Below are 27,831 nucleotides of genomic sequence, written 5' to 3'. Positions count from 1 at the left end.
GGCAACCGGCCAGACAAGGGACTGTGTAACTCTTCTGAATCCCTGGGCTCTTGCTGTGGCCCCGTGAGGTCCTGTCTCACTGCCCTGGGCCCTAGTTCCTGCCTCAGCGCCTTGCCTCATACACTGGTCCCTCTCAGCCTGCATCCCTGGCTCCAGGTCTGGAGCTCAACTTCAACCCTCAGGTCCCATGGATGCCTAATGTTGCATCATGACACCACTGTAAGCATTCTGCAACTGTGAGATCGTGGGCCTCCACGCCACTTGACACAGGGATGGCTCTGAAGGTACTGTCAAAGGGCAGGGCCATCATAATCACAGCCAGCCCTTTGGTGGCCAAGAACTCAGCTCATAGCACAGCCTAGGATATGCCCACTTTCCCCCAGGCATACAGGAGAACACAAATCCAGGCACACAGGTATTCACTAACATAACCAGAATGATCTTCCACAAAGAGGTCTCACCTGGCCCTCTTATTCTTCCTCCAGAACCCAGCCACCTCTTACTGACTCCTCTCTCTTTCTTCTCCCTTTCTTCTTTCTCCTTGGATCTCTCCCCCTCTCTCTTCCTGTGTCTCCTTCAACCCCCTCTCTCTTTAGCCAATCTCTGTGTCTGTCTGTCTGTCTCTCTCCCCCCATGTTCTTCCATTTACTAGTCATCACTCTGGACAAAGTCCCTTCCCTTCTCTCAACTTCAGTGTCCTCATTTCTAAAAAAAGGAATAATGATGCTTGTTCCAACTATCACCTGGGCTTGTCATGAGAGTAAACTTTAAAGTATAATAGAAAAGGGAATTAGAATTGATAGCTTCAAGGTACAAACCTAAACAAAAAGCTAATCACTGTACACCTCAGGCAAGGAAGAATAACAGGATGCCAGACAGAGAAGCAAAATCCCAATTGTTTCATCTAGGGCTGAAGGATTGTAGACCTGAGAGCCCATCCAGTCCACTCCCTCATTGTAGAAACTGTCTTAGAAAAGCTAAGTGACTTGAGCTAGATCATACAGTGATTAAGTAGGTGAAACATGATTTGAATCCAAGTCTTTCTGAACCCACCTCCAGTCCCACATCATACTGCCCAATTCATTCAACAAACACTGAGTGCTCACTGTATTATTATTATTATTATTATTAGCTCTGTATTCACTCCTGCCAGAGATGAGGCATCGATAAGGTGGGATGCTGCCCTCATAAGGAGCTCACAGCTGCTTCGGACCCAGTATGGTGAGCAGCCAGACTCAATCTCTTCAGTCCTGCCACTGTCTCCCTGGGAGACAGGTTCTGAGGGCAGACCCTTATTGGAACTCACAGCAGACCTTGTTAAGGAACCAGCCCTCATGTGGGCACAGACAACATTCTCCAAAGTGCTCTTATGTATTCCTCACAAAAGTTCTCAGAGATCAGCAGGGAAGAGATTCTTCTTGGTATTTGAGAGACTTTAAGAAACTTGTGAGAAGAAAAGCCATTCTCTGACCCTTACTAGCCATATGACCTAAGAAAGTTATTTTATTTCTAGATCTTTGGTTTAGGGACACAAAGGAGCTTAGGTCTACTCCTCCCATTTTAGAGGCAAGAACACCCAGGCTCGGAGAAGGGACTTGCCTATGGATGGTCACACCGGCCCTAGCATCAGAGTTAGAAGTTGGACTCTACACTGTCCTGACAACTAGTGCTCTGCTTCCACCACGGTGTCCCCTCTGAGCATCATTTTTGTAAAAGCCAGAAATCAGAGACTAATGGAATGTCACCCTGATTTTGGCACATGAATATGTAATAGAATACATTGTGCCATAGGAAATGACAAAATGCCCAATTTCATAGAGAAACTAGGAAGAATTCTATGAAGTAATACAGAGAAAAGTGAGGAGAACAATTTATACAAGGACAACATTGTGAAGAAAAACTACTTTGAAAGACTTTAGGATTCCAATCAAGGCAAGGATAAATGAACTCAGAATATGGAAGGTGAAACATGCCTTTCACATACTTCCAGAGAGATGGTAAACTTCAAAATGCAGAATTAAGAAATACATTTTCGTGCATAGTCAACTGGGGAAGTTGTTTAGCTGGATTGTATAGGTTTATGATGATGTATTTATCCTTCCTTCTTTCCTTTCTACCTTCCTTTTGTTGTATAAAGATGGGAAGGGGAGGGGAGCGACAATATAAATACATATAAAAATACAGCATGTTTTTCTTTTTAACAAATTGATTGATTTTTTTGTTTTTATATCATCTTTTTCAATTTAAAATAAATGCATGTAAAAATATAAATGCTTTTAAAAATCCATTTAAAATAATAAATAAATAAAAAATAATAAAATAAAATCCATTTAAAAATAAAAAAGTGATGAAAAATAAAAAAATATATTACTAAGTTTTAAAAAAGAAAATTATACTTGAGCTCTTTAATTCAGAGCCATTTTTTTTTTTTAAAAGTATTTTGGAAACCATAAAGCATGGAAATGAGTTGATTTGTTACTATTTTTATTACAAAAGTGAATTTCCACTGAAGAAATCAGTAGTGAAAATAAGGCTGCAGAGGAAACTACTTAAGAAAAGGACTTAGGGCTAAAAGGGTACTAAGAGAGAGGAGTCTTATAGAATCATAGGATTTAGGACTGAAACTGTCATTAGAAATTCAACTGTCTCATTTTACAGACCAGGAACCGAGGCCTAGAATCATTCAAAGTTTTATCCCCAAATGGTAAAAGGACTTGGATCCAGGTTCTTTCTCTCTTAATTCAGGGTTCTAACCATTCCACCAAGTCAAGCATAGATGATGGATATTAATCACAAACTTTCCCAACCTACTCATTATAATATAGCTCCTAAGAAGCTTTACAAGGCAACAATTTTAATCTAACTTAGGTATTGCTCAAACTTGTTACTTTTCTTTAAAAACATGCTATAATTTAGACCTTGTGATTCAAACTGATCTCAGAATTTCAGAGATGAAAGGGACCCAAGAGGTTGCCCCATTCCTTTGAGGGGAAGGCTGAGGCCTGGGGCTGGGAGGGCGGGAATGTGGTCCAGCCAGAGTGAAGACATCAGTCAGTCCTGGGCAGAACCAGCTGAGCACCTGGGACTGCTTTTTATGGATCATCCAGAAGGACTTTTCTACTACACTAAGACATTTGTTAGCACTGCTCTGGGGCTGTTCTCTAAGTGTATTATTAGAGAAGGTCATCCGAGTGTCTGTGCCCAGGAGCCACTGGCAAGGGGCCTAGTTTTAAATAAACAGGAATCCAAACCCTGAGGGTAGAAGGCCCATTATCGTATCTCAGGGTCAAGGTTTGGAGGGGGGGTCTCTACATGACTGTGAAAGAGCGAAGGCCAGTGGTAGCTTCTATTAAGATAACCACTGTCTGGGAAACAGAAAATGCCTTTGATTTAGAGTCAAAGGATTCTATGAGCTCAACTAATTACTCTCTATATGATCTAGGGCCAGTCACAGGATCTGAGGCTCACCTGTAAAGGAGACAACTGGATTAGGTGACCTCTCAGTTTCCTAAGCCTAGTCATCCAAGATTACTGGTCAGAGTCAGAGGAGGCATTTAAACCCTTTCAATTCCACGAATGATAAATGAGGGGGCTGGACCAGATGATCTTCCCTGAGGTTCCTTCTCACTCTGACAGTCAAAGGCAACAGGAAATCGGGTTCCAGATCTGGCCTTCTGCTCAGTCTCTCCCTTGTCAAGCTCTTTTCATCTCTCCCTCAGAGAACACCAATTACATCCTATTACCTTTGCTATGGGAAACAGCAAGTCAGTCTGCCTGCCATCACTTGTCCCATTAGAATGTAAACTGCTCTGGTTCAGGGGCCATTTCCCTTTTATATCTGCACCTAGAACCGAGTACTTAGCAGTCAGTCAATAAACATTTATTGAGCACTTACTATATGTCAGGCACTGTGCTAAGTACTGGCACATAACAGATATTAGATAAATGCTTTTTATGCACAGATGCTTTCGTTCACAAACCAACCCCTGTAACAACAAGGGGCAGCACAGAAAGATCCGGGGGCTGACGATGGAGGGGCCTGGATATTAGTTTTGGTCTTGCCCCTAACTTACACCCCACACAGCAATCCTCTCTGAGACTCAGCATCCTCATCTGCAAAAGGAGAGTCTAAATGCCCTATAAATTAAGATCAGATATGACTGTAAGGCAGAAGCAGGGTATACAAAGTACAAGCGATCAGGACACTATTTATACTTGGCTCTGGGGTGAACCTCTGTGGAGAGGTTGGACTAGGGGTGAGCTATTTACTATTTGGCCTGCAATACTGCGCAGAAGAGCGAGAGAGCTGAAAGCCCATACTCCCATGTGCCCTGACCCCAAGAATGAGCCCACGCCTTGATCGAGGCAAGTCCCCAGGTATGGCTCTTCTGGAAACTCCTTTCCATGTCTCACAAGGACTTCCTAAGCTCCATAATCTCACAGGGGTACATTTAATGCCCAGGTCACATTGTAGATCCAACCCTATCTCACACTTGTCTGAAGATTACATTCTCCAATGTCTCCAAGCACCAGGGCTAGCTCTTGAGGGTAAGGAGCAGGCAGATCTCTGGCACTTGTCCCCCAACACCCCAGCAATGGTTCTACACCAAGGCCAGAGTGGGTATAGGACCTGCAGTATCAGAAGCCAACTCAGAGTCACTGTCACTTATTTTTTTGCCTCTTTTTCCTTTCTCCTCCTTTTTTTCTGCCTGGAATGAAGCAGTCTTGGCAAAATATAGAAAACACAGGATTTGAAGTCCTGCTCTCTTACATGCTACCTCGATGGCCTTGGAAGCACTTGTCACTGTACCTCATTCTATAAAAAGAGAAACCTGGAGCTGGTTATCATCCTTTATCTTCTATGGCTCCCTCCATCCTTTCTTATGCCTCCCTCTCGCCAGAGAATCCCAAGATTTAAGAGTTGGAATGGACTTAAGCCATATTTCATCCCTGTAATGAGGGTTCTTCACTATTACTAACATACTGTATCTGTCAATTGGTTAGCTAGCCTTTACTTTAATGACTGGCAACTGATTCTCATAAAACCTCCCCCAAATTAAAGCCAGCCAACAGTGTAATGAGCTGCTCAATGAGTAGCAGGTTGTCTCTCACTAGAGGGCTTCCGGTGAAGGCAGGATGACCGCTTTTTGGGATTAAAGGCACAGGAAGAAAGGGCTTTGCCTTGGAGGAAAAGAACTGTTACCTCTTCTTCAGGTGATCTGAGACCAGGAGACCTGAGGAGGATGGGGTCAGGGAGCCTCTGAGGTAGCTCCCAAATCAGCAGTTCTTTCCTCTCCCTCTTTTCTCTGCCTCCCCTCCCCTCTTGTCTTCCTCCCTACCTGCCATGTACAAAGAATGCCTTCTTTCCTTGGGACAGGGGAACAGGGTCGGGGAGAGGCCACCTCTGATCCATGACATCTGAGCTGCTGCACTTCTCCCCCCGGGTTTCCTGGGGCAGGGACACAGGGGCAGCTGTTGCATGTTCTCAGGGGAGCTCACTGGCTCTGCCCATTGGCAGGGAAGCAGTGACCTGGCCCTAACCCTGTCCTCCAGAGTCCTTCTCCTTCTCTTTCCACCCCCACCCTGGGGCCCCCTTGGCTGGCTCAGTCTGGAGCATCAAAGGCCCCGAAGAGACAAACTTTTGGGGTGGAGCCTGCCTCTCTGGAAAGCAGAGAGCTGTCTGTCAGCTTTTCTGTTCCATCCCTTGACCTCCAACCCCTGCCCCCAATCATCAGAAATTAAGACACTGGAGAGCACCAGGCCAGAATCACACCAAGTCCTTAGCTTCGGACTCCAGAGCTGCCAGGTGAGCAGCAGTGGTGGGGAGAAATACCGATGTTGCTAATAATAATAATAATAATAATATTCACAACATGAGGTTGTGAATCAAATGAGATTCTATCTGTACAATCCTTTGCAAAACCATAGACCACTCTTTCAAAATGTTAGATACAGCCCTCCTTGTTCTGTCTCTACAGTTCCCAAGATCTTTATGAAGACATAAGGATCCTAAGAGGTGGGTACTTATGTTTTCATCCCAGTTTTTTATACAAGGAATTTAATTTGGAGAGAAGAGAAGAGGACTGGCTTATGGTAGCACAGCTCATCTCAAGATCAGATCCAGGACACAGGCTTCCCAAAGCTGACACAATCTGAGCTGAATATATGACTCAACCTGTCTGTCTCTCCTCCAAGGCTCAGTTCTGTTTGCTTTCTGAGGAGGAGATGAGGAGCTCTGGGCTCTGTCCCTCTGAGTAGAGGAGTTTCACATGCACACTCAGGCTAAATTGTCTCGTACTGCCACATCCCAGTGCTTCAGTACTGAGAAAGGTGGAGACCCCATGACAATCCCAAAAGAAGGATACCTGCTGCCTCCCAAAGCAACAGATTCCCAGGTCTGGACAGCTCTAGCTTTTAGTAAGTTTTTACTTTGAAGCAAATTCTGCCAATTCCACTCAAGTGTTCCCCTATGGCTAAGCACCACAACAAATCTAATCTCCCTTCTCCCCTCCATCACAGCCTTCCAAATACTGGAAGACCAGCTATCATGTCTCTCCCTGAGTTTTCACTTATCCACATCAAAAAATGCCTTTTGAGTCACTTCTGGCCTTGGGGTATAGCCACTAGAGTACCAAACACAGAGACAAGTAAACATCCCACCTTAACATTTGCTAGCTGAGAGGCTCTGAACAAATTACTGACCTTCTCCAAGCTTCTGTTTCCTCAACTGTAAATTGGGGATAAATAATATTGGCAAGGCCTGCCCCTGAGGCTGCTGGGAGGCTCGGATGAGAATGAAGCTGGACAAAAGACTTTGCAAACTTCCATTATCAGTTCTTGTGCCTCCAGGCCATTTTGCCATGCTAGCTAACTCCTTTCTTGGGGAACTCTCTAAATTGTCAATATCTTTGCTGAAATACGGCACCTGATAGTGCAGCAGTGGCCTGGTGAAGACCACCCTCTCCTTCATTGTCCTGAACCTTATTCTCTCCATGTGGCCACAGGTGATAGCTTATATGGCTTCCATATTGAGGCACTAAGTCATATCAAGCTCACAATCCACCAAAACTCCAAAAGCTCTTTCATGTGACCTGCTTTTGGGCCATACCTCTGTTTGTGCCAGGAGAACATTCCTGGAGCTCCAGAGTCTGACTCTCCATTTAGCCCAACCCCAGCCGCCATGGATATCCCCACCTAGAAGTACAACCAGCAACTTAACTTATAAAACTCCCTAACTCACCATTTTCCTTCATCCCAACCCTGCCCACCTTCTGCCTAAACCTGCCCTGCTTCTCAAGTTTCCCATTTCTGCTAATGCCATCACAATTTTTTCCATCTCCTATGCACATAGTCATCTTGCAGTTCATGTCCTGACTCACCTCTCAACTCCCTCTGTTGCTCAAACCTGTCATTTCCATCATTATAATATCTCTCATCTGTATTCCCCTTCCTCTCCCCTGCCACTGGCTGGTTCCAAGTTCATTACTACTGGTCAAGACTGTTATAATCCCTTCCCCACCAGGTCTCCTTGATTCTAGTCTCCAGCCTCCCTAATTCATCCTTCACACTTGAGACAAAATTATCTGCCTCACGTACGAGTCTGATCATGTCACTTTTCTACTCAAAACCCTCCCTTCTCCATCATGTCTCTCCAAAAAAATACTTGGCCTGGCACTTGAGTCTTAGACGCCATAGTTCCAATTTCTCATGCCAACCTTAGTTCACAATATTCTCCCTAATGCAAATCTATGTTTCAATCTATTTGTATTGGCTGCTTGAGACTGTCCAACTTCCTCCTCCCTCTCCTGCCTTCACCCAGGCTTTCCTCAATACCTGAAATGGATCTCCTCCATTTCTGCTGGCTCCTTTCTTTCCCCCAAGGCGCAGATCTGGCACCATGTCCACAAGGCAGCCTTTCCTGATGCCCCCAGAGGGAGTCCCTCAAACTGCTTAAGCCAATTTTCCAGCCTTCTCCTATGCACTTAATCATTTTATTACTGACCCGTATACTCATCATGCTCACTGCAAGGGAAGCTCCCTGAGGGCAGAAGCTCGAGCATGGGGCCCTGATTATGTTTCAAGTATATATGAGAGAGTGCTGGCTTTATCAAAGCAGACTTCACACCTGTGTCTCTATGATTTATTGAGAGGGGAAAATAGGTCATCACTGCTGGGCCCTTCTGGTGAGAAGACTCCCCATACTGCACCGGGCTAGTCCTTCCTTGGACGGCAGAAAGCCAGTTCACTGCTGGGCCCATATGCAAAGCCCTCTGGGAGGGCTTCCCAGAGCCTGTGTTCTGCCAACAGAGCTTTTGGGAACCAAGAATCACTGCCACGCCAAAGGGAAGCATTGGGGGGGAATGGGAGGCCTCAAGGGAAGCCAAATGCAACATGAGTTTTTGAAAAGGACGACATGTCTAATAAAATGCAGAGAATTTCTGCAGAAAGAGGGAAGGGTCAGAGTTAGCTTTTCAAGCACAGTCACATCGGGCAGGTTCATGGAGCCGAGGCAAGTCTTTCAGGAAGGGAAAGGGCCCGTTTCAAATGACAAGGAATCATTTGAGAAGGAGCCTCTTAGGAGCTGGCATAGCAAAAACATCCACCTGGCGTTCGACTAGTATCTAACTCATCCCTTGATAGTGTCAGCCTTCAGATGAAGAAACTTTCAGCCAGGCTGGTCCTTAAATAACTGTAACCAAGGGAAGGGGGCGGATCCAGAGAGGTTGAATATTGCTCTAAGTCACAAAGTCGGAAGGAGCAGAGAATCAAGATTCAAATTCAGGTCAAATCAAGTGACTTCAAATTAACTGCGCTATTCATGACATATAGCACATGGTCTGTCCCAGGTCCACATCTGCACACACAGAAGATGCTTACTAAGTTGGGGGTTTTAGTTAACTGGAACTAGGGTAACAAGAGTTCAGGCAAAGGAGAACTCAGCCAGGATGGTCGGGGAGGATGTCTGGAGGTGGAGGTTTAAAGGTAGGCTTAGAAGGCTCAGGCAGGCCCCCCTCTCCCCTCCAAGACAGACAACTATGTCCTCTCCATGACAGGGTGAAGCAAGAAGCCTGCCCAGGAGAGGGACAGACCAGTGCCTCCAGCTGCAGGAGGGCTTCCATACCTTGATATGCATCCTGGCTCTTTTCAAAAGGCTGAGGGTCGTGTGGCGGGTACTGTCCGGCCCCAGGGGCACAAGCTGCTTGAGTTGTTCCAAATACAACCGCAGTTTGGCTCGTCTGAAACAGAGAGAGAGAGGAAGAATAAATCAATTCAGGCCAAGTTGACCAGCACGCCATGACCCAAAACCAACCAATTCATCTGCTCCTTCCACAAAGTCAGCCGGCAGACCTGCTCCGTCCTCTGCCCTAGCATGGCTCCAGCCCCACCTCACCTGCCCTGCTCTAGCATGTGATGAAGATCCCAGATCCCCAAGACCACACCGCTGAAGGACTAGGTCAGCTTGGGGTCCCAGAGTCACAAGGCCTCAGTTGGTAACTTGTTCTGACACTGAATGAACTCAGACCTTCTCTGAGCTTCACTTTAATCATCCATAAACTAAGCAGACCATGTGTGCCTCCTGCTAGAAAGTGCTTGGGCTTTAAAGCCTCCTGGGTAGGCACACAGCATTAAATGCTTCTGTGTCTCCTGCTCAGGGCAGGAGCCCCTCTGGAACCTTCTTGGGGAGCAGAGGAGATGTGGTCATGGCCCCTCTCCACACTTAGGTAGACTGAACATTGGGCCTAGGAGGGAAGGCCTGGGTCTGAGTAAGTGATCACCCAGTTCCAGCTCGCACACATAGTAACCACTGGATTCTGGAGAAAGCCTTACTCCTTTCTAGGTCTTTCTAACTCTGGAAAATGAGGCTAAAACTTGCATTCCTAATCTCATAAAGATATTGTGAGGAGTGAGTTCTATAAACGGGAAAACACCACATAAGTATGTGAAGTTATTGTTGGTGATTGCCCAGTTTCACCTGAAGATATCTTGTGACAGGGAACTCATTACTCCCCAAGACAGACTCCACTTTTGTTTTCTTCTTGTATAGTTCAGATTAGAACTTCGGCATTTCAAGCTAAAAGGGACCTAGCACCATCTACTCCAGGCTTCTTTCTCATTTTACAGATGAAGAATTTGAGGCACAGAGATGCCCAAAGTCACAGGACTGGAGAGGAGCAGAGCTGAGACCTTAGCTCAAGTCTCTGGCTCCTAGAGGGCACTTCAAACATTAGCCTGAAAATCATGAATCCAGAGTTTATAATGGAGGAAATGCTGATAGGACAAAGAGAAAACACCTTACTCTCTTTCAGCTGTCCAGGTGATCTTTTGCCCTTGTTATTGGAATCTCCTTTGGGAAACAACTTTCCCAAACTTCCCATGGGTGATCTCAGTGGCAGCCAAGCAGAATGGAACACCTCAAGATCACCTCTCTCTCCACCCCCTTTCCCCAGGCAGAAAGTTGTCAGAAATAGCTTCCTTTATAAAAATACTTTCATTTCTCCTGAACACATTAGAAATGCATTTTCTGAATCCCACTGGACAAGGAACACTTAGCCAGATTCATCCTCTCCCCTCTTAGTACAGGGGAGGGTGGAGACCATCTCCCAGATATTTCCTCTAGTCTGACAAGGCCCCCTGGAGAACAGTTCCAGAATCCCCAGGAGCCTTATGGGCTGACATCTGTTGCTGGTTATATAAGTGGTTATATAAACTTTGTTTGGTTGGATCCTGCCCCACCTCCCAAGGCTACAAGATCAATTCCCACCCTCAAAATTTATAGAATTTAGAGCTAAAAAGAATTCAGGGAAGAGCTACCCCCACCCCCTCATTTTACAGAGTGGTCAACTGAGGCATAGAAAAGTAACCAAAGTATTATAGTAAGTTGCAGTCAGGGATTCAAATCCAGGTCTTCTAACCAACTCTTTCCAATATACTGTGTTTTCTCTAAAAAGGTCAAATGCTAATGGGATTCGTGGGTCAAATGAGATACAACCACCACCACTACCTGTGAAATGCCTTCTATGTGCAGAAAACAAACAAACAAAAAAATCAGCAATCTGCAGCCTTCTTGGAGCAGGAAAAAAACTGGCTCTCCTACATGTACAATCTCAGGCAGTAATTTAGGCAAGACTTCCTTGCCTCCCTGCTTCCCCAATCCTCCATGGGGACCGTCAGTGGCAATCACCATGCCTTCCACCCCCACCCCAAGCACACTGGATATACAGGCTATCCTACTGGTTAAGCATGAGCAGAGAGCAATAATGGCAACACTGCAAACTTCTCACCATGCCTGGAGAGGGGGCATGAAAGGCTCCCAGGTGACTCCCAGGCCCAGAAAGACAGAAAATAACAGGGAGATAAGAAGCCAACCTCGAAGAATCAAAGTAAGGTAACCCTGGCCAACTCTTGGTCCCTTTCTTTCACAAAGCACAGGGAACAGGTAGCAATTACATGACTATAGCATGGCCTCATCAATTTGTGAGAGACAAAGAGAGACAGAGAGAGGAACAAAGAGAGAGAGGGAAGGAGAAGGGAAGAAAAGAGAAAAAGGAAAGAGAGAAGAAAGGAAATAAGGAGAGAGAAAGAGGGAAAGAGGGGGAGAGAAAAGACAGCAGAGAGGAAAGAGAAGAAAACTCATGTCCTTGTTTTAGATCTTGGGGTCCTGTCTCCTTTCATGAAGGCTGTCCCTGCCCTCATGGTGCATAGGTGACCCTGGGCTTTTGAAGACTAATGCTGGTATTATACAAGCCCTGGAGGTCCTAGAAGGGTTTTAAATAGAGACCATTAGTAGATTCTATGTCTCAGCCTATGTGCAGCAAGGGACCCTCACAGACTGGAAGAGTGGCAGCAGAGTGGGGAGGGGCTGTGAAGGGAAAGAAGAATGGAATTTATTTAGCTCAAGAAACCCCGGTCTAGCAAAAAGATTGTAACCCGAGAGCCAGGACACTGGGGTTCTAGTGGCCACTCAATTACTGTAGATTTGTTTTACTTTGGCTCAAGGACTTAAATTTTCTGAGTTCATCTGTAAAATGGAGATAATGCCTCTTAACCTGCCTGCAGACAGAAGGCTGGGCCAGATAATGTCTAAAGCACAGCTGAACCAAGGGCAAAACAGTGCAGAATTGACAACAGGATTAAAGCGTGGTTCAGGTTAGGTTTTTGTGATTTCCTGGGGTCCCCAGCACTAGAAGGTATCCCTGTCAATTCTCCAAAGCTCTCTGGGTAGCAGCTACAGGCTTTGCTCAGTACAGAATTACAGAGCAGGGAAGGCCTGAAGAACACAGGGTATGGAGCGCTACAAGAGAGCAAAGAATGTCAGAAATGGAAGGGCCTCTAGAACAAATCACATCGAATGTCAGAGCCAGGATGGACCGTGGGTTGACCACAGGAAGTCAGAGACTAAGAGTTGCTTTCTGGAATTTGCCAGGACAGTCAAGTCTTTATTAAGAGTCTGTTGTGTGCCAAACATTGTGCTAAGTGCCAGAGATACAAAGAAGGGCAAAAAACAGCTCTGCCCTCGAGGAGCTCCCAATCCAGTGGGGGAGACAACACGCAAACAACTGTGTGTACACAAGCTGTACCCGGGGCAAGCTGGAAATTCGCTGCGGAGGGAAGGTACCAGCTTCCTTGTTGGCTCTTGTTCTGTTCCTTTCACTCTGGGAGACAACCAATGACATCAGGAGGGGATTCCTTGACTTGTAAGTGAATTGGATTTAAGTGAGGGAGGGCTGAACAAGGTCATCAGCCCGTCTCTCCCCTAGAGCATGAGGGTCCAGTGGTCGGACCCAGAGGTCACAAGACTGAAGAATGTCCCCATGCAGGGGGAGACCTTGACCTTTCCCAGGTTCTGGTTTGTCTGATGCAATACCCAGCCAGTAGGTAAAGGCTAGGTAAGAACTGAGGTAAAAGATGGTCTACTTTGCCTTCACAGAAGAATCACTCGGGGTGGGGGGAAGACCCTCAGAGTTCCAGGCCAGAACAGAAATAATTGTTATTTACACTCGCTCTGAGCCATCACAACACACTGAGCAAGCCAGTCTTGGGCTTGGACCTATTCTTGGCTGATCTGAGAGCCAGATAGATTTGTCTACCCCCAGGGGTCCTCAAACTACGCCCGCGGCCAGATGCAACAGCTGAGGACATTTATCCCCCTCACTCAGGGCTATGAAGTTTCTTTATTTAAAGGCCCAGAAAACAAAGTTTTTGTTTTAATTATAGTATGACTCTCCAACAGTCTGAGGGACAGTGAACTGGCCCCCTATTTAAAAAGTTTGAGGACCCTTGGTCTATGTCTTCAAACCAGCATTAAGTATAACAGGAAAACAGGAAAATCTTGTAAAAGAGGGATTTTAGCTGAGACTTGAAGGAAGCCGGGGAGCCAGGAAGTGAAAGTGACGAGGGACAGAATTCCCAGCATGGGGGATAGCTAGTGACAATGAGGCTGTTGGGAGATGGAATGTCTTGTGAGAACAGGAAAAAGCTCAGATCACAGACGAGTTGGAGTGAAAGAGTAGGAGGGGACCTGGGTTAATAAAAGGCCTTGAATGTCTGATAGAAGATTGCATATTTGATCCTGGAAATGAGGGAAATAACTGGGTTTTACTGAGTGGAAGTAGAAGTGATAAACCTCCAGATACTGGGCCAGCTAGGCAGACTTTCCCCACTTGGACAACTCCTTCAGCTCTTTTTCCATTTCCATTCCCCAGGAATGTCTTTGACCCTCAGGTCTCAGAAGTGCTTTGTTCTTCACTTCCCTGAAGTCAACAGAGGCTTAGCAGTTACCAGTGTTTCCAATTCAATTTAACAAGTGTTTTAAGTGCATGCTGTGCACCTGGCCCTGAGAGCAGAAAGACAAAAACTGGAGAATCTGTCCTCAAGAAGCTCACAAACTATGCTTATTTAGGTGCCTTTATCAAGTCTCCCATTTCCACCATCCCAATTTCAATTCCATTGGCATTCACCAAGCACTCGCTATGGGCAAAGCCTTGTGCTAGATGCCAAGGATCCCCAGATCCTAAGCCACTCTTTGGGCAATGTCCTCATTGGAGTCCAAAAGCAACACAAGAAAAGAGAAGGGGAACTGACTCAGGCTTAGGAGACAGGGTGCAAGCCCCAGATTGGCTGCTAGTTTGCATAATGATCTCCAGTGAGTCATTCCTGCTCCACTAGAGCCGTTTCCTCCTCTTGAAAGTATGCATCAGGTGAACCAGGTGCTCTTCATGGTCTTGGCTAGCTCTGAGAGTCCAAATTTTAGGAATCTAAGGAAGTTCCACAACTTGAGACTTTGGAACTCTAGGATTCTATAATTTTTTAAATTCAATTATTCTTACATTCAATGAATCTCAAACTTAAGAGCTAACAAAGCTTGCCAAGGGAATCTGGAGAAGGCCGTGAAAGCAAAAGCACAGGTGCAGAGATGTTAGCTGTGTGGCAGCTGTGTGCTACACAAAGACCCTTAACAAGGAGGAGACCCTTCCCTCCCTGGAAGGCGAGCCATGTCTGCAACCAAGTGCTCCTATGCCCAGACATGGTCCTATCTAGTAGGCAGGATATGCAGGAGTCCTGCTTTCCCTGACCAAGTGCCCCCATCCACCACAATGCCCATAGTTCTCTTTCTAGATAGAGTTTGATTCCTCCAGAACTTTTGAAGGTTTTTTAGTTTTTCCCATAAGAATGCTCATTCCCAAGAGGAGGAACGCCTCAATTAAGGTATAGTTTGGGGCCATTAACACCTCAATGGAGATTAGATACAAAGTGTAATGGAAAAGGAAGGAAAGAGTTAGGGACACAATCCTCTAAAGGTTTGCTCCCTCAGGAGCTAGAATTTAAAACTTCAGCCTGTGGTCCAGGACCTTAGGGGAACAGAGAGACAAACAGTGCGTCCTGGTAGACTGAACAGACAAGACTGTGCCCGCCATCTAATCCTGCAGCTTACCTGCAGTTTTGCTCTTCAACATCATCAGCAACCCAGCCACGTCAGAGCCTCTCCTGCAGTCCTGGCTCCCCAAGTAACCTAGCTCCCTCTGGCTCCGTGCCTCCGAGACTTTCTTGCCCAGCCCAAAGCTGCGGTGCCCGGGAGTGGGGCACTGCCCAGATCATACGTCAGGCGGGCTCTGAAGCCCAGTAATGAACCAAATATTTCCCCCTTATCGGTGTATAAAGGCAGACTCTTGGTGCATGTATCTCTAACTTGACAAAACAGCAGGAATGGATAGAGTTTCTCTATGGACCACGTGGTCCAAAGGGGAAGGCAGACGGGGGTGGGGAGTGGGGGGGGGTGAGGGGGGAAGGGGCCAGAGACTGAGTCCAGTGTGCTATCCACTATGCCCTGCTGGCCACTGCCTTCCAAGTCAAGTTCAAGCTCATCCACCCGGAATTCAAAGCCTTCCACAATCCAGCATGGAGCAAACTTTCTAGCATTCTCTCATATTACTCCCATCATAGCCTAGGTTTTAGCTCATCAGGTGACCTCCCTGCCTCTCCACCCACCCTGTCCCCCACTCACAAACATGCCTGATGCATTCATCCTCTAGGAACACCAAGAAAAGAGGGACTAGTTTTCATTTGGAGAACACGGAGTCCTTCCTCCACGTGATTGATGTGTGGGTATTTAAAGTCCCAGTTCCTCCTTAACACCTAGGTCATCTTGGATAAGTGTCCTGACCTAAAAGAGGGTGCTAACAACATTTTGAATGTTCAACTATCTCCCAGGGTTACTTTGGAAAGGAAGCTAGATAATAAATATGAGAGCCCTCTCAGCCAGCATGCTCCACAGAGTGTTTGTAACACCATCAATCCCTAAAGCTTCTGGACTGGGAAGGGGGTATGGAGAGGGGTGATGGAAAGTGGAAGCTTCAATGAAAATTCAAGCCTGAAGATGGAGCAAGTTTGGAGCATTCTTTCTGTCCTTCCCAGACTACAGGATCTGCCATCAGGCTGGGATTTCTTCTGGCCCCAGGGAGGAGGAAGGACCTAAGGAATGGCCGCAGAGAGATCCTGGGAGCACCTGCTGTACCACAGACTCTGGGGAAGCCTCCAACAATGCCTGCTGAGAACTGGCCAAACCCTTCCTAACAGCTCTAACCTCTCCAGGCAGAGTCAGAGGCTCTGAAACTAGAGAAATGACAACCTCAGGGCAGCCTCCTCAACATCTCCTCCCCACCAGAATGTTCTTCCTCCTTTCTCCATCCATGCATCCAACTATTCCTTCAACAAACATTAAGGGCTGCCCTAGTGCTAGAGCTCTGGGTATGTAAAGTTTTATTTTGAAACTACCTAAACCATACTCCCAAAGTGGGGACAATCCACTCTTACTTAGTCAAGTATGATGGACAAAGGAGACCGTGATGAGGTAGGATAGAAAAAGAATAAGAAATCCAAAATTCATAGACTAGCCCTGAGCCACAAGTCACTGAGGCAGAATCTGCATTCAGGTCTTCCTGACTTCCCTGCCTAGCAATCAGTCATATCCTGCAGCCTCAAACACAATGTGCTGGTTTCCCTTTCCGAGAGGCTGCTCTAGGACTACATACACAGTGATTGAGCTCTGAGATCCCGCCACCCCCTAGAAGTCAGTCATTCGTTTGCTTTAAAACCCAGGGTACCCTTGGAGAACCGCAACTCACCTTCCCTCACCCCTAGGCCCTCCCCTGGGGGAGACACACATTTGTTATATTCCTGGATGTTCAAAGCCCCATGCTTGATACTAGGGGTTCTGTTCTCAAGTGATTAATGTCATTAGCAGCATTTAAAATAAATGTTATTGGCCTTTTCTACAGTATTCTATTAACTGATATAAATGAAACACAGTATCTCACAAACACGCACACGCTTCTAGTGCACCACAAATTTCTCCCTTTTGTTACCCAGGACCAGTCAGCTCCCAGAAGTCATTTCTCCAGAGTTCTGCTGTTACCTTCCAAGGGAGGTCCAAGTCTTCTGCCTGAGTGGTCCCTGCTGGCAGCCCCCACCCAAGATCAGTCAGCAGTAATAGGATATGAGGCTACACCTTCCTCTAGCCTCCACAGACAGGCTGCCAGACCAACCCGAAGGTCACAACTCAACCTCAATCTCACTGACACCCAAAGTCACAAAATCGTGCTGACCCGGACCTGCTGCAAACACACCACCCTTCTTACTTAGTATAAGAGCCTTGGCTCTGGAGTCAAAGAATCTGGGTTCAAACTCCAGCCCTATCATTTCACCACTCTGGGCCTCTAGCTCCTCATCTGTCAAATGGAAAGGTTGGCTAAAATGACCTAGACCAAGGACCCAAGGATCCCCTGCCTCCATCCCTCTCTGATACACATCCTGAAGCTTAACTCTTCATCTGTAAATAGTGTCTCCTCTGTTCTCCATCCTCTCCCCTCTCTCAGCAGATGGATGATCTCACCTTCTATGTCCAAGAGATATTTTGGATGAGGCAGAGACAACTTCTGAAGTTGTCCTAATTCTAGTGTTCTGTGATGTTGGGAAGTAAAAGCCTCCTGATGGGAATTTTCTCAGGTCTTCCTCCATCCTGCAAAGCCTCTTGTGGTCTCATCTATCTTCTCTTTCCTCGGGGTCTCAAATTGAAGGCCCTCTTCCTTGCCAAGGCTAATCTTCCCACTTGTACCTTTTATCTCACAAAGTCCCTAATTCAACTCAATCCAACTAAAATATTGAATTAAGCATTGACTACATGCCATGCACAGGTGATAAAGTGACACAAATGAAGTCTCAGAACCTGAGGGAGCTATCTTTCACCCAATCCACCAAGATGCATTTATTAAGCACCAAAAATTAAACAAGTTCCTTCCTTCAAAAAGCTTACATTTTCCTAAGGAGAGACAATGTATACACATATCCTTATATTTTTATAATGACTATAAAATGATTTTAGAGTAAGCAGGGCACTAGCAGCTGGGAGAGGAAAATCTCAAAAGGCCTCATGTAGGAGGTACCTGAGAAATAAGAATTCTAAGAAACAGGAATGAAGAAGGAATACACTTCAGGCAGGAGGTACAGCTAGGACAAAAGCAGGGGAGAAGGAAATGGAATTTTCAAATGTGAATAACTAAAAAGAAGCCAATTTGGCTAAAACAGAAAGGAAACTAACATGTACCAGACTAGAAAGATTGGTTAGAGCCAGGCTGAGAAGAGATTTCAATGCCACAAAAGAGTCTGGAGTTTAAAAGAGTGGTCAGGCCTATGTTGCCCCTTGGTCCATCAATTGTCTCTCGTTTCCTTTGTCTTCAATATCTTCTCTGCTAGCACTTTTTTTCTTGGTTTGCCAATCTGCCTAGTCTTCACTATAACAAAAAAACAATAAAAATAGTTCACATTTTTAAAAGTACTTTATAGTTCCAAATTCTTCATTACAACCCTATGAAGTGGTAGGTCAAGTATCATTACTCCCAGACTAGAGAAAAGAGAAGAGAAGAGAGAGAAGAGAGAAGAAGAGAAATTAAGTAACTTACTCAAGATTACACAATTAATTAAAAGTTAGAACCAGGATTTGAACCCAAGTTTCTCAGTTCCAAGTCCAGCATTTTTCCCTCTCCTCCAGAATCCCCATTTCTAAAATACCCTTTCACTGACCCTAGAGGGAGCAAGCTATACCTGGGTCCTTGCTGCTGAAAAGACTGGCTACCACGGAAAAGGGGAAAGAAACATCCATAGAAGAGCCAACCCTGAAACAATGATATCACTGTGCCTGGGAGAGCACAGGAATTGTTTCCCATGATCATGGGCAATCGAGACAGAACGCACAACAGGAGCAGGCCGCCCACCACCTCAGATGATCTGGGGATGGGAAGCCAACTGCAGCCTGGCCACCTGAGAGGAAGGGGGCTTGGAAGCCACTCAGGCCAATGCCCCCATTTTACAGATGAGGAATCTGAAGCCCAGAGCAGTGACAAGATGTTCAAAATCACCCAGCTATCTCCTGACTGTGGATCTGGGGCTCTGGGAAAGAAACAAAGGAGGTGACAGAAATTGGGCTGCATGTGACTTCTTGCCACCGAAGCCTGTAGCCAGGGATGCAGAAGGTGGCAGAGCCTGGGTGACTGTGCCAGAGAGTTCTCACTCTTTATTTCAGCTTGCCACTCTCTCCTCCTGAACCCAATTTATGTGACTCCTATTAGTCACCACAAACCATTGCATCTCTTTCTTGACTTCCAGATTGACAAAATTCTTTTCCCTGCCTAATATCCCCATGAGGCACAGGGTTCAGGTGATTTCTCCCCATTTCAGAGATCTGGAAACCAAGTCACAGAGGGGAAATAGGGCTTACTCAAGGTCACACAACTGGCAACTGGCAAAGTCAGGATTCAAATGAGAGTCTTCTTGGCTTCCAACTTGGCTGCTTCCCCAAACCACACTGGTCTCAGGGAACAAATGCTGGGTTGCTAAGTTGCCCAGGACAACGGAGAAAGTACAGGGTGCTTTCTCCCAGCTCACCATGGCTTTCAGAGAGAATTCAAATCAATTTTTCTTATCTCGGTGGTTTCTGGAAGCACTTTGTCTACTACCTAATGACAAAGCGGTTTTGGGCACTTGCATCTCAGCCATGCAGGCCCTGGGAAACTGTAACACTGTGTACTCGACTTAGGAAATGCAGGCCTGATCTGTTTACTTCCTGGGGCTGGTCCATCAGCAGCTTCCAGGGCAAGGATTGGCAAGGACTTCTTTTGGGAAAAAGAACAGGGAGGCACTAAATTTAGGAGATTCTGTCATCAGCCTCTGTTCTAGAATCCAAGCCTCCTGAGAAAGGAAGCATTTAATCTTCCCCTACTGTCCCCTCCTCAGAAGCCCACTGTAGTGACACTGAGTAACTGCCTGATCAATGTAGGAATCACCACCACTTTCTGGACTTGAAGAGCTAGAGAGAGAAAGGACTCAGAATCCTTCTCTCTTTCCTTCAATATTTAAAAGACTCACTGGAGATCTCTAAGGGCATCTAGTTCAATCTCTATCTTTGAACAGGAATCTCTCTGACCTTCCTTACTCATCATTATCCAGCCTCCACCAATGATGGGGGATTCACTATCTCAAGAGGTAGTCTATTGTATTTCTGGACACCTTTGATGGTAAGGAAGCTTTTTACTTAAACTCACTAAGACTTTTACCCACTGCTCTGAGCTCTGCTCTCTAATTTGATCAATACGGACACTCTCTCCACCAAAACAGATGGCAACCTTTTCTCACAGTAGCAGACACTCTTCATGATTTGCAGTAGCCAAGTTCTCCCCCAGTGCTCAAACTTTTAGCCTAGGAAGAGCTCAGTGCCCAAGGACAGAAAAGCACATGATGAAAGACTCAGACTTTATGCAATAGGAATACCTGTCCCTTTCACACGGGCATAGGGTCCCAGGACTTTTGGATCAGGGGAAACTCACACAATAAGTTTCCTGAATCCTGCTCACAGAGTAGACAGAGCTTTGTACTTGAGAGTCAGAAAAGATCTGGGGGTTCAATTCCTGGGCTCCGCTACGTCAATTCATCTCACTGAGTCTCATGTTCCTCATCTACAAAATCCTCATCATAATAACACTTGTGCTATCTCTATCATAGGATTTTATGATTAAAAAAGGGGGGGGGAATTATGAGCAAAACATCATGATCTGCCCAGGTCTCAAGCCCTGGGGTCCTTTCAGGTTCCCTATTTGGGAACTTCAAACCAGTGCAATAGTTTTTCCAATGTAAGCAGGGCGCTGGGAGTGTTTCAAAAACAGATAAGTAATTCATGATCAGAAGACTTGATTTTAAACAGAAAGGCATCTCGGGGGACTACATTTAAAATTAAGTCTTTAAACAGAAAGGCACCTCTGGGGATGTAGTCCAAACTCCTCATCTCAGGATGAGAAAACTGAAGCCCAAGAGATCATGGCCAAAGTTATATCCCTAGCAAGAAGCAAAGAACCACATGCAAGCCAAGGAGAAGTCATGCAGGAGAGACAGGACCAACAGGTTGGACTAGATGACCCAAGGTCCCCAAGGAGATTTTATGCATAGAAGCTTAAGGAGCTGAGGCTCTCTCAGCAAAGTCATGCAAACAGCAGCATCAAGGCTCAAATCACAGTTCCCAAGCTCCCACTGCAGGGTTTTCCCCATTACACAATTATACTTGGCATGTTCCATTCAATGCAAGCTAATGCATATTTAAAAGCATCTACTGTGTGCAGAGCACTGCTAGACCCTGAAGAAAAGACAAGATCTGGATCAAGTCCCTTATTCCCCAGCTAGACTGAGCTCCAGGGGAAAAGGCAGAGATAACCACATGACCATTACACAATGCCTGCAACACTGAGGGATTGGTCAGACAGAAGGTCTCACCAACCAAGGGGAATCAAGGAAGGTTTCATTTAAAGGCAAGCATTCTAGACCTGGGGACACATGCTAAGGGCATATTCTTAGCAAATAACCTCAGCTTTCTGAACCTCAGTTTCTTCATCTATAAAATGGGGATGAAAATATATATACCCTATATCACAGGATAGTTAAGGGAGTACTTCATAAACCTTAAAATAGGAGAAAACTGAGTTATTCTTTTTTTTTTTTTTTTTTTTTTTTGTCAACATCTCTTTAGCCTTCATTCGCTGTCCCTCTCAGGTGCTGTTTCCCAGGCTTACCTCCTTGATTTCAGCTTCACTCAACCCAGTCCCCACTCCTCAAGCTTCCCCAGAACCCTATTTCAGACAGAGATAAGTAACTGCTAGAAAACAAACAAACAAAAAAGATGTGGGCCCAAATTTGAGGAGCTATCCAAGCATCGTATTCTGGTCACTTTTTCATTTTCTTTTCTTTTGACATGGTTAGGTGGGAGGGTGTTTATATTAAGCATAATTTAGAAACTCCTCAGAGTTTTTATTTCCTTAGCTATAAAATGAGAATGATAATCCTTACCATCGTTTGCCTTTCAGAATTGTTGGTGGGAAAGTATTTTGTAAACATTAAAAGCCAGAAAAAATGAGAGCTATGAAATTATTAAAGGGTAAGTTTTTTTATGGCACTGAATGTCAGCGTCCGGCACATGGTTGGTGCTTAATAAATGTCTGCCAATTGGCTGAATGAATATCAGTTCCAACTTTCATCATTTAATGGAGATAAACAGCTCCTTGCCTCTGGCAGTCTCAAGCAGCAGGCTGGATGGCTTTACCTCATCTTGCCAGGGAGGTTTTAAAAGGAGATTCATGGTCCTGGTCCTTTCCTACCCAAAGGCCTTTGCAGTTCTGACAATCAATATAAGGAAATCCTAAACAGACTCAGCCTTCAGCAGGCAGAGGAAGCAGATAAAGGGAGGCTGGATTTCTCCAAGGAAAGAGGCAATGGTTGTAGAAGTCACAAAGCCCTGTGAGGACCACAATGGCTTCTAAAAGCTTACAATTCACTGTGCCCTAACTCTTACTTCAGAAATGGATGTTGTAAGTCACAAATTATGACAGAGGACCCCAAGAGGTAAAGGGCCTTGCCCAAGCAACTTATTAACTACTATTGATTAGTACTATGACTACTACTGGTTCCCATTTCTCTACTGTTTTAAAGTTTATGGAGGACTTTTCTCATAACCAGTCTGTGAAGCAGATAATACAGAGCTATATCATTATGCCCATTTTATCGACAGCAAACTCAGACACAGGACTCAAACTCAAGTCTTCCCACAACAAAATGTTCTGACCACAGTGACCTGGGAATAAATCATTCAAACTCCTGCCTCCTGGTCAGTCTCTCAAAACCCAAGATTTGAGAAGAATCATGACTTAAGGGCAGAAATTCTCCTTTCCTTTGGATGGAGCACTTCCTCTGGTTCTGCTTTTTCTGTTGTAGCACAGCTAAGGGTAGGCTGTTGAGGGGACTCAAGAGCTCACTTTCTCAAAATTCAATCAGCCTGCTTGGCAGAAAAAAAGCCAAGGAGAAGGGCTCTAGGACTCAGTGACAAGCCTCACACAAGCCATTCTCTAGGACTGGGTGGAGGTCAAGGCCAGAACACCAACAATTTAAGGAAATAACTTGAGAGGCAAAAGACATTTCCCAGTGTACATCACGTGGCAAGGGAGCCAAGGGAGGGAGGAAAGAATAATGGGAGGAGGAACAAAGGGTGGAGCTTTTGGGGAAAGGATGCAGTTTTCAAAGCAAGACACAGAAGATTAGATGGGCTCACTCGAGGATCAAAAGTATTATTGGAAATGACTATCTTGCTCCGGCCACTCAATATAGTAGAAAGAATCTAAGTAGACAGGAAACTGCAAGTCAAATTCTGTCACTAATTTGTCTTCAAGCAAGTCACCTCCTTTCACTGTAGTTCAAGTTGCTTTGTAGGATGAGGGAGTTGGGGTAGACAGCTTCCAAGTTCCCTTCCAGGTCTGAAATTGTGTTCTAAGGTTATCTCCAGTCCTGATATCCAATTATCTAAGATCCTTCCCAGGTCCAACATTCTGTGTTCTGAGGTAACTCCAGTTGTGAAGTTCTACATTCTAAGATCCCTTTGGTTCTGATATTCTGTGTTCTAAGGAGTCTCTGGCTCTGATGTTCTATGTTCTAAGGAGCCTTTGACTCTGACATTTTGTTCTAAGATCCCTCCAGTGATATTCTATATTCTAAGGAGTCTCTGTCTCTGACACTCTTATGTTCTAAAATTCCTTCCAGGTCTGACATCCTGTGTTCTAAGTAGCCTCTGGCTCTGATGTGCTGTATTCTAAGATTCTTCTAGTTCTGATTTTCTGTGTTCTAAGTGTCTCTCTCTCACTGGCATCCTAGGTTCTAAGCATCTCCAGCTCTGACACTCTTCATTAAGGTCCCTCCAGTCCTGATTTTCTGTGATCTGAGAAGCCTCTGGCTCAAACTCTATGTTCTAAGATCCCACCAGTTCTAATATTCTGTGTTCTAAGCATCTCTAGCTCTGATATTCTGGGTTCTAAGTGTCTAGCTCTGACATTCTGCCGTAAGATCTCTCCAGTTCTGATTTTCTGCAATCCAAGGAGCCTCTGGTTCTAAAGTTGTGACATTTTATACTCTGACTTGAGCACCCAGTTACAGTCTGGTGGGAAGTGGCAGGGGGATGGCATGAAAAGACTCTCAGCTCACACACATTGGGCCCTCATTTTAAGTCCTGGGTCTTTCTCACTTATCGCCTGGATAAACTGCCTTTTCTGGGTTCTGGTTTCTGCAGCTCTAAACTCTGTAAAAGCTGAGACTCTTGGCTCATGGGAACAGCTCCTTCCAAGAGGACAGAATCATAATTTTGAAAGGGACCTCACAGATCCCCAACCTCAATCTCCCACTCACAAGGACTAGGAAGATACACCTTACTTACTTGCCCATGCTGGGAGGTGGGCACAGTCATGCATAAATGTGTCTTTGAGCAGACACCCGAGAGGAATGGACAGCTAAACGGGGGAAGATAATGAGGAAGAGGAGGGCAGAACTGTCCTGTCCTCTTCATGGATGTCCAGCTGGCTTTCATAGGGAAACCCTCCCCCTAAGCCCCTAGGCTAGGTCAGCACACACCAGCTGCCGGCAGAGTGAAGCTGCCTGGGTGACTCACGCGGCTGTAAATGGGAGAGCTTAGAGCTAAAGGGACCTGACGCTCAGAGGAACCATGTCACCTGCCCAAGGTCACAGAACTAGGAAGGAACCATGCCAGGACTCAAATCCAGGCAGTCTGCCTCCAGCCCGAGCTCTCTCTCCACACACAGCTCGAGTGTCCCCTGCCCCTACTACCAAAGGCCTTTTCTCCTCTCCCAAGGATCAGCCAACTTCCCTGGGGGATCACTTTGTACGTACTTCCTCTTTAAGGGAAGAGGCAGGTTTCCTTTTTGTCTTCCTGAGCTCAGTATCTAGCACACAGTAGGCACTTAATATAAGGCTTGCTGAAGTGAGCAGAATTTCTTAGTACATCAAGGCTTAGTGGGGCTCAGAGCTCCTGCAACACTCAAATGCTTTCCTTATTGTCACCCCCACCCCAGGAGGCCTCTGGGTGCTGTAGAAGGCTGGGTGCATTCTAGAGGGTCTGCTATGAAAGATGAATGCCCCCTGCTTTGGTTTGCACCAGAACCCTTCCTGTAGAAGTCCCCCCTATTCTTGGAGTCTGTAACGGGCTCTGCTCCTCTGCTGAGCTCCTATAGCCCATAGCCCCCAGACCCTAGGCACTTATTATCCAGAAAGATCCTCAACCCAAGTGGAGTTCTGCATCTGGGCTCCAATGCCAAGGTCATCTCCAGCTCGAATGTCTACTGAGGGTCTTTCAATCGCTCTCCTCTCCCATGATGTGAGCTTTGCCCCCCCCCAAAAAAAAAGATAAGGGCAGAGCTGGGCCCACAGGAACAAAGCTCACCTGTTCTAAGGTTCAGACTCCTCCTTTTAAATGGGTCTAGAGTACCTGCATGACCTACATCAGTGTTGTTTTGAGGAAAAGGCTTAGGTAACCTCAAGGTGCTAGGGGAATGGACATTCTTATCAGAGTCCTGGCTCAGTATCTAACTCCCATTATGAACTCTGAGCCCTGCATGGGGCTCATTTCCTGCCCTCTCAGCCTCCTCAGATAGTGTAAGGATTGGAGGAGACAGTAGATGGGAACTCTCCCTTAGGAAATGTGATCCTGGCAGAAATGCAAGGTCTGTGAGACATCAGCTATAGGGGGGGCAGGGAACTTGGAGCCCTACAGGAATATCTAGCCACTCCCCAGGTGGCCCACTGTTCTGAACCTTCTGTCCCCAGCTTGGGCTCTCTATACAAGGGCCTCCCTTGGGAGACTCCCCTTCCAGGAAATACAAACTGCAGAACTATGTGTTCTAGCCCTACCTAGGGCCTGAAATGACCAGGAAGGCTAGGCAGACTGGCTGGCTGTCTCTGTGACCCCAGACATTTACTGAACACCTGTGGGGAAAGAATGGTAGCTGCTTTATGTATCCAGGTGAGAACAGTATGCCTCCAAGGAGAAAAAACATATGATGTACAGACCACAAGAGGTGGCTGGAGAAATGGACATACTTTCTCTTATCAATCACCACCATCCCCATCATCATCATCATTTCACAAGATCCAGAGGTAAAAGAGATCCCAGAAATGATCTGCTCCAGAGGTTCTTAACCTGTAATTTACTTATTCTGTCTCAATATAACTGGATCCCACTATAATCCTTTGGATTTTACCTCGCACAACATGGTTCTGTAAAGGGGTCCTGGCTTGACCAGACTGTCAAAAGAGATCAGGAACTCCAATCTAATCCAAACCCTTCATCTTCCTGAGGAGGAAACTGAGACTCAAGGTCACACAGCTAGTGAGCCACAGAGCTGGAATGGGAATCCAGTGATCTTTCCCCTATGAAACACTAACAATAAGAACTTACCTTTCTGGAATGCTTTCTGTTTTCTCTGATAGTCCCTGTAAGAAGCAGTCTCAGATTTTCCTCTTATTTTATAAGAGGTCACTAGAGCTCAGAAGGGGGAGGTCTGGCCAGGGTTCCTCAGTAAAGAAGGGGCAGAGCCAGGATTCTAACTGAAAACTATGGTTCCAGCCCATCATTCTTCTTGCTATTACAGGATACAACATGTACCTGCCTTATCCTACACAGGTTGTATCCCGTTCGATCTCCCAGAGGGCCCCTTCTCAATTCATTCTTATTTTACAGATTCTTAGAGCATCGTAGCTAGCAGTAGGGGGTGAAACAAGCCCTCTGAGATCAGCTAGTTCAATTCCTGGCCCTTAACACAGAAGGGGAAATAAATAGGATTGTCACCATTTGACACATGTAGAAACTGAGGATGAGAAGAGGGATGATACTCTTCCTGAGGTCACAGAGTATGTCAGTGGCAAAGCAAAGTCTGCTGGCTCTTATGGTCTGAGTAATACTCACTGCTTCTCTTCAAGGCAGCATTTATCCACCACAAAGAGGCAGGACATCTTTCATGTCTATCATCCCAAATCTTCTCCTTCCTCCCCACCCTTCATGATTAAAAAAGTGCTACCCAGCAGAGGAGAACCTCACATTATATAAAAGTTTGATTTCTGGGCAAGTTATAAATAATTTAATTTCTGTAGCTTTTTTAAATGCATGAGAGGGATGCTCAATATCAAAAGCAAAATCATTTCCACTTTATACATTTGGTTTATTTTCCTATTCTGAGTTATGTGAAGTTTCCTTTGCTTCCTAGAAAGGGAATAAAAACAACAGGAGCACAGATGCTCTAAACTGGAGGGCACCTCAGTGGCTGGTACCTAATAATCCTGCCTTACCTGGACAGAGTTCCTGCTACAACAAGCCTCTAGGCTCCACTTAGATACCTCCATCAATGGGAAAGCCACACCTGGTTTACCAACGTGGCTCATTATGGGGCAGCTTGGTAGTGCAGTGGATAGAACACTGGCACTGCAGTCAGGAAGAACCAAGTTCAAATCTGGCCTCATATTTACTAGCTGTAGGACACTGGACAAATTACATAAATTCAATTGCCTACAAACAAATGAACAAAAATATAGTCAAGGGGCTCATTCCACATACAGCTAAAGATTATCAAGTTTTTCCCCTATGTTCCATTGAAATCCATCCCGTGGCAATCTCTCCCTTCTCACCCCCCACCAAGAACCTCTCTCAGGAGCTCATACACAGAATGTCAGGGTGTTGATGTATTACGCTCTCATTTCCTATTTCCAGATTTTACTGGGCATTCTTCTTCTTTGTACAGGGCCTGTGTTTTCTGTTTGACCCATATCAGAAAACCTGTATTTGCAGGCCACTTTTGCTACTAGTAGCACTAGCCAGATGGTCCCTAAGACCCCTTCCAGATCTAGCCCTTAGGCTTCTATGACTAAGATGAGGTCCCTGATCTTATTGAGCTGGAAAGAGGGAATAAGGGA

At 45.7% G+C, this 27,831-nt stretch overlaps 1 protein-coding gene across 2 annotated transcripts in view; it reads right to left on the bottom strand.

The window, feature by feature from the left end:
- MXD4 (MAX dimerization protein 4) overlaps positions 1-27,831 on the bottom strand; it is a 54,032-nt gene that overhangs the window by 8,634 nt on the left and 17,567 nt on the right. For both annotated transcript variants that reach the window (XM_031942624.1, XM_031942625.1), the window contains exon 4: positions 9,122-9,236. In XM_031942624.1, the coding sequence (XP_031798484.1) occupies positions 9,122-9,236 (115 nt within the window). The remainder of the gene's footprint in view (positions 1-9,121; positions 9,237-27,831) is intronic.

This window comes from Sarcophilus harrisii, chromosome 6 (assembly GCF_902635505.1).
Source record: "Sarcophilus harrisii chromosome 6, mSarHar1.11, whole genome shotgun sequence".
NCBI lineage: Eukaryota > Metazoa > Chordata > Mammalia > Dasyuromorphia > Dasyuridae > Sarcophilus > Sarcophilus harrisii.
Note: the sequence above shows the minus strand (reverse complement) of the source record. Positions and strands in the feature narration are given on the sequence as shown.